General features: G+C 34.2%; 1 protein-coding gene across 1 annotated transcript; it reads left to right on the plus strand.

Annotated features, from left to right (window-relative positions):
* The first annotated feature begins 2,471 nt into the window (after positions 1–2,471).
* On the plus strand, positions 2,472–4,441 carry LOC18021628 (transcription factor MYB25). Its single transcript, XM_006403361.2, has 2 exons — positions 2,472–2,857; positions 3,384–4,441. Exons 1-2 carry the CDS (start codon positions 2,536–2,538, stop codon positions 4,247–4,249), a joined length of 1,188 nt encoding a protein of 395 aa, XP_006403424.1. The 5' UTR covers positions 2,472–2,535; the 3' UTR covers positions 4,250–4,441.
* The last annotated feature ends 1,559 nt before the right edge of the window (positions 4,442–6,000 follow it).

A 6,000-nucleotide genomic window follows, 5' to 3' on the forward strand; every position in this document is an offset into this window, starting at 1 on the left:
AAAATTTTGAGATCCCAAATAAAATAAAATGATAATTTTTTTAATCGAAAAAATATTATGAGTTTAAATATTACAAAATTATAATTATTTTTGGGTTATATTAGATATATCAGGCCGGGTCAGTGTAGACTTTAATACATGTCTATTGGAATAATTTAAGAACCAGAAATCAATTTTTCTGTTTCCATGTAATGTAACCTTCCCTTAAGAGAAATATATACAACCAGAAATTTTTTTTTATAAAAAAAGGAGAGATCAATGTATGTTACATATATATATATGTATGTATATATATGTATATATATATATGTACATAAATGTGTGCATGGTTAGAAAGAAATGAGGTAAACGCTTTTGTCAGAAACGGAATGACGATATTAAATGTATTATTCAAAAGCTAGCTAAGAATTCGACGGGGACCATTTCGCGATTTTAATTCCTAACAAAGATATCAAGTTTATTTAACTCCTACTCTACTACATATACAAACCTTTTTTCACAAAATAAAACTACAAACATTTTTAAAAATTTAATAATGATCACAGTAAAATTACATGACTATAATTTACACGAAAATTCTTTTTTTTTTTTTTTGGTTTGGTCTACAAATTTGCGACGCCGAGTCTACAAATTTGCTAACACGTATCGATATGTAAAGGTTTTCCGATTTTAGTGTCGAGATTGAACGGATATTCTTCTTCTTTAATACACAGAGAGGTATAGTTTTTACTTACATGATCAATGTCTTTGGTTGTGGAGTTTAGCGTGTTATATCGAGTAAACATTTAACTTACTCTTTATTTCAAAATGATTTAAACCTAAAACGAAAGTTGTCAAGAGTTGATAAGAAGGTATTAATAGCACGTGGCAACATTAACTTAGTGTCCAATAAATAGAAGACAGTGTCATTGTCTATCTCAATTCAGTTGTCCTAATTTTAGGGCAAGAGTATGCATGACTCGACGCTCGTGTCGTTTTCTCTTAGGTCTAATTTCAAACCATTGACTTGTATGTTACGAAGTTTTCCCAATTAACCCATAAACTAAACTAATGTTATAAAAAAAGTTCGTCAGCAAAAGTTTATATCGATTCTGGAAGATTGCATATATTTTTTAATCGTTTTTTTTATATCCCGAGAACTTAAAGCATAAATTTCCACACCGTTACGCTCGCTTTTTTCGTCACTGCGACTGCGTCGATTAGACGTCTCCATCACACGTCGCGTTCATTTTCCTCGTGCTACACCACGAGGTACCACTGACTTACATGTAGGAAATTAATTGTGTGTGGTTTGGGAATCTGATTTTAATTTTTATGGTGAAGCTTAGTGTAGGGTTAGATAACGAAAAATTAAGAGTGACTAGGAATGATGATTTATGCAGCGTGTTTGAAAACAAAATAAGGATAAAGAACACTAACATAAAGACTTGCAAATATTATGGTTAGCAAATCCGTGATTAACATAAAAAGGCAAGAAGTGGTAACAAAAGAGAATACCGTGTTTTACTAACCAACAAAAAAGGAATACAGCGTTTATAACTAATTTGAACGTTGTAATTTGTTTTATAAATAATTTAACCGTAAACATCGATCCACAGTTCGACAGACAACCTAATCACGAGAATCAACCGGATTATCAAGAACAGAATCGCCTCCTTTCCACATCAAAATTCGGCGGTGGCAAGCAAGATTCTCTAGCTTTAGCTGTCTCTTGACTAAATGACTAGCTAGGATTCTGTGGCCTCTTTCGATTTCAACTACAGGACTATTAAGTTACCGGTTACACTACTTGGTTACAGGATTATTTTAGTGGGCTAAGAATTTCCTTGGGCTTTGGGCTTCCTCGAACGTCTTTGGTTCCACTGTGTCTTTACTTGTGTGTTTTATCAACCTTTTTTCTTTCGGCCTAAGTTGACTTATTGTATAGTTGAGTAAAGTCTTTTTGCTACATTTACATATATGCAATGGAAAAGTTCAAAATAATTTATATGTATTTTCTCTAATTATTTCACTTGTATGCTAAAACTTATCACTTACAAAGATCTCGCACCTATAATTTTTGTTGTTGTTCTCAGTTTTTATTTTATCAAAAAAGAAACATAAATTTGTAGACGAAAAGCTGTCAACTGATAAATTATATATATAAAAAAAACCAAGTAAAAATGTAGTGTGAAAAAATGTCAGTCAATTGATAAATTTATGGAAGTGGAAGTTTTTGTCTTCAAATAAAAATAAAAATGTCGTGTGAAAACTGAAAACGGCAAAAAGGTAAGCTATAATGATGACTCATAACAGACTGGGCGTTATGGAAATTCGAGGAAGCAAAGGGTAAAATAGTAAATCCCAACAAAAAAAGACCGCCTCCTCGCGAGAAGGAAAAAAAATTAAATCAAAACGAACATATTTGAAGAAAAAAAAAGAGCCTCGTTAATAAACCTTCCACTAAAGCTTTTTGCAGTTAGGAAAGCAGACCCAAAATCAATTTTTCTTCTTTTTTTTTTCAAAATTTAATTCATTTCTGGCAAAAAGAAAATAATGGAAGGAGAAGAAACTCATCGATCATCGGAGCCGTTACCTTTACTATCCGCCGATTCCGATGAAGGAATCAGCGCTGCGATTGAGGCGGAGCTAGCAGAGTTAGCTGCCGGAGACTCAAGCGGCGGCGGAGGAATTAAGAGCAAAGTGAAGGGACCTTGGTCTACGGAGGAAGACGCCGTGCTCACGAAGCTTGTGAGCAAGTTAGGTCCAAGGAATTGGAGTTTGATCGCTCGTGGAATCCCTGGCCGCTCTGGAAAATCTTGTCGATTGCGTTGGTGTAATCAGCTTGACCCTTGTCTCAAACGAAAACCTTTCTCTGGTTGGTCCCAAAAAAACCCTCGATTTCCTTCTTCTAAACATCTAATTTCAGATTTCCTGCTTTCTCCGATTCCTCCGGTTTCCAGAGGATTTTGGTTTCCACTTTGGTGTTCTTCTGGAATTGTTCGTAGTGATTCATGGATCTTATATCCAAATCTTGGTGATGACTTGTTTTTGATGCGTTTTCTCTACTTTGATTTTCCTTGTTTTGGTGGTAATCTCTGTGATCTAGTGTGTGAATTCTGTTTCCAGTGTGGTAGAGATTATGAACTGAATAAGACTGTTTTGTTGTGATGCAATTCAGGGAAAATGTTAGCTTTAACTTTAATGAAACCGGGATTAAGGATTCGCACAGTGTCACGAGCTATGTCATAGATATAGATAGTCTCTTAGCTATTCCCAGAACTAATTACATTGTTACATGAAGCATAGAAAACGTTGAGCAAGAGGTTTTCAAACATGTTGCTTTTGGAAGTTTGGCTTTTGTAATTGATGTTTTTCGTTTCTTCCTGATTGATATTCTGTAGATGAGGAAGATCGTATGATAATATCTGCACACGCCATTCACGGAAACAAATGGGCCGTGATTGCGAAAATGTTGCCCGGAAGAACAGATAACGCGATCAAGAACCATTGGAACTCGACGCTTAGACGCAAATACGCAGATCTATGGAAGAATAGTCAGTGGATGGCCAACCAAGTTACTACTGCTTACGTCAAGAACGAGAACGTCGAGGGAATATCAAATCCATCCTTCAAACAACAATCGCCTCAAGGAGATACCATCTCACCACCAGAGCCTCCACAGGCTAATGATGTTACAATGGATGATGCAGCTAATGATGTTACGATGGATGATGCAGCCAATGAACCTCAAGAAAAAGCTCCAACAGAGAGTAACGCTCCGATAGAAAGTAACGTGTCTCGCCCAGTGGCTCGTGTTGGAGCGTTCAGTGTGTATAACCCTACCAGCCAGAGAAATGGATACAGGGATCACAATGTAGTTCCATGTGAGGGACCATTGATTCAAGCGGCTAAACCTGATTCATTGGCTGGTAGATTTCTACAATCTCTTTGCGATGAACCTCACATCCCTTCGAAATGTGGTCATGGTTGCTCTACTTATCCAGCTGGAACCAAGTTTTCCCCTAACTCGGTTTTGGGACCGGAGTTTGTGGATTACGAAGAGCCTCGTGCGGTTTTCAACCAAGAACTGATATCTATAGCAACCGATTTGAACAACATTGCGTGGATAAAGAGTGGCCTTGACAACACCATTGTCAGAGAAGCAGAACAGAGTTTGAAGATGGATAATTTCAACAGTTTCGATGATCCTCGAATCAAGTTTACTGGAATGATGCCTAGACAGGAGTTCTTCTGTGCAAGAAGCTGAAAAACTCTCAGAAGAAGGGCTTTAGATTCATCTTCCCCTTTTTGATTCTTTGCGCTTTGACGCACATAGATGATGATGTTCATGTCGACAAGTACCAGACTTGTCGAGGGTTTTTTTCTGACATTTGATTCGGATTTGATGGAAGAAAGATTAAAACAGAGTCTGTAATGATCATTTTCAACATTTTGATCACATTCGTGTCTCTTATACATAAAACAAAATCCCAAATCAAAGATATATACATATTTCAAAATATACTTTTGCATTTACTAATTCGTTTTATCAAATGAGAATCTCATTGATAATATGTAAATGGGAAACATTTCGTTGGTCTTGCAAAGAAAAATGTAAAATGCAGATCACATTACATTTCTTCCGGCTTCTTTTTGTAACAATTCTTTTTTTTTTCTTTTTTGTTATAATAATTAAAGAAAGGATAATTATTTCAGAAGTGAAATAAGAAACAACATTCTTCATTATTCTTCACTTCCCTCTCGTATCTCACCACCACCTATATCCAAAATAATATAATATAATAATATACATATATATAAACACATATCCTTACTTATATAATATCATAAAATATATAAAACGTTATTAGCACGAACCGTTCTTATACCGTTCCTATGCCGAAAATGTGAGGTTTAATTTTATGTTCAATCCATTTACGTTTATATACTATGGTCGGGATGATAGGCGTTGCCTTCTCCGAACCGATCGTTATGGAGGTTATGCCTTAACGATCATGATCATATGATAGACTATGTCTCCTCAAATCAAATATTTGTTTGGTTTGTGATTATATGGTAGTTGTCTCCTCAGATCACTGCCTACATATAATAAATGTCCCGAAAACATTTAAGAAAAATGTCCCGAAAACATTTAAGAAAAGTTTATGAAAAACTAAAAAAAATATTATGTCCAAAAGACATACTTGAAAAAAAATGTTCCGAAGACATATATATATATAAAAAAAAATTCCAGAAAAACTATATAAAAAAATATATATATCCAGAAGATATATAAAAACGTTCTTGAAGAACTGCTTAATAAATCTCGTCTAGAAGACGAATATTTATTTTAATTCTTGTTATTTAATTTCTGTTTATCATTGCTTTAAGCCATGATTCTGCACAAACCAAATGATGAAAACATATATATTTACGACGATTTAATTTAATCATTTACGACGATTTACGACGATTATACATCGATAAAGAGAGATTTGGGTTTTTGGGTTTTCATCATTCGGTTTGTACAAAATGATGGCTTACACCATGATTTATTGATCAAACAAATTCTGAGGAGATTGCAAATCTGAAGGAGATTTTGGCAGGTATTGCCAAGATTTTTGCTTATGGAAAACCAAATATTTAGATAATCTTTGTCAGTGGGTCTTTGTTAAACCTATGAATTTGTTTCAACTACAATGGTTTATGTCTTTGTTTTCTAATGTAAGCCCTCACAGTTTCAATCAATGTTTTCCATGTATTTCTAATTAAGAACATAATGTTTATGCTTAGTTTGACAAGGTTTTTATAGTATTACTATGTAGTTTGACATAGTTATTCATAGTAATACCAATTTGTTTGACATAGTTTTTAATAGTATTACTGCTTAGTTTGACATAGTTATTCGTAGTAATACCAATACGAATCAAAACACAAGCAATTTAATTTAAAGTAGTTTTACGAGTAATACAAATCCTAACACTAAAGCAAGTTTCTAATGTAAGTTTATTAATAGTT

The sequence above is a fragment of the Eutrema salsugineum genome, unplaced genomic scaffold (assembly GCF_000478725.1).
Source record: "Eutrema salsugineum unplaced genomic scaffold, Eutsalg1_0 scaffold_16, whole genome shotgun sequence".
Classification (NCBI taxonomy): Eukaryota; Viridiplantae; Streptophyta; class Magnoliopsida; order Brassicales; family Brassicaceae; genus Eutrema; species Eutrema salsugineum.

Coding starts and splice junctions, on each gene's coding strand:
- LOC18021628 (XM_006403361.2), top strand. CDS start 2,536: ATGGAAGGAGAAGAAACTCATCGATCATCGGAGCCGTTACCTTTACTA. Junction 2,858..3,383: donor CAAACGAAAACCTTTCTCTG/GTTGGTCCCAAA, acceptor GATATTCTGTAG/ATGAGGAAGATCGTATGATA.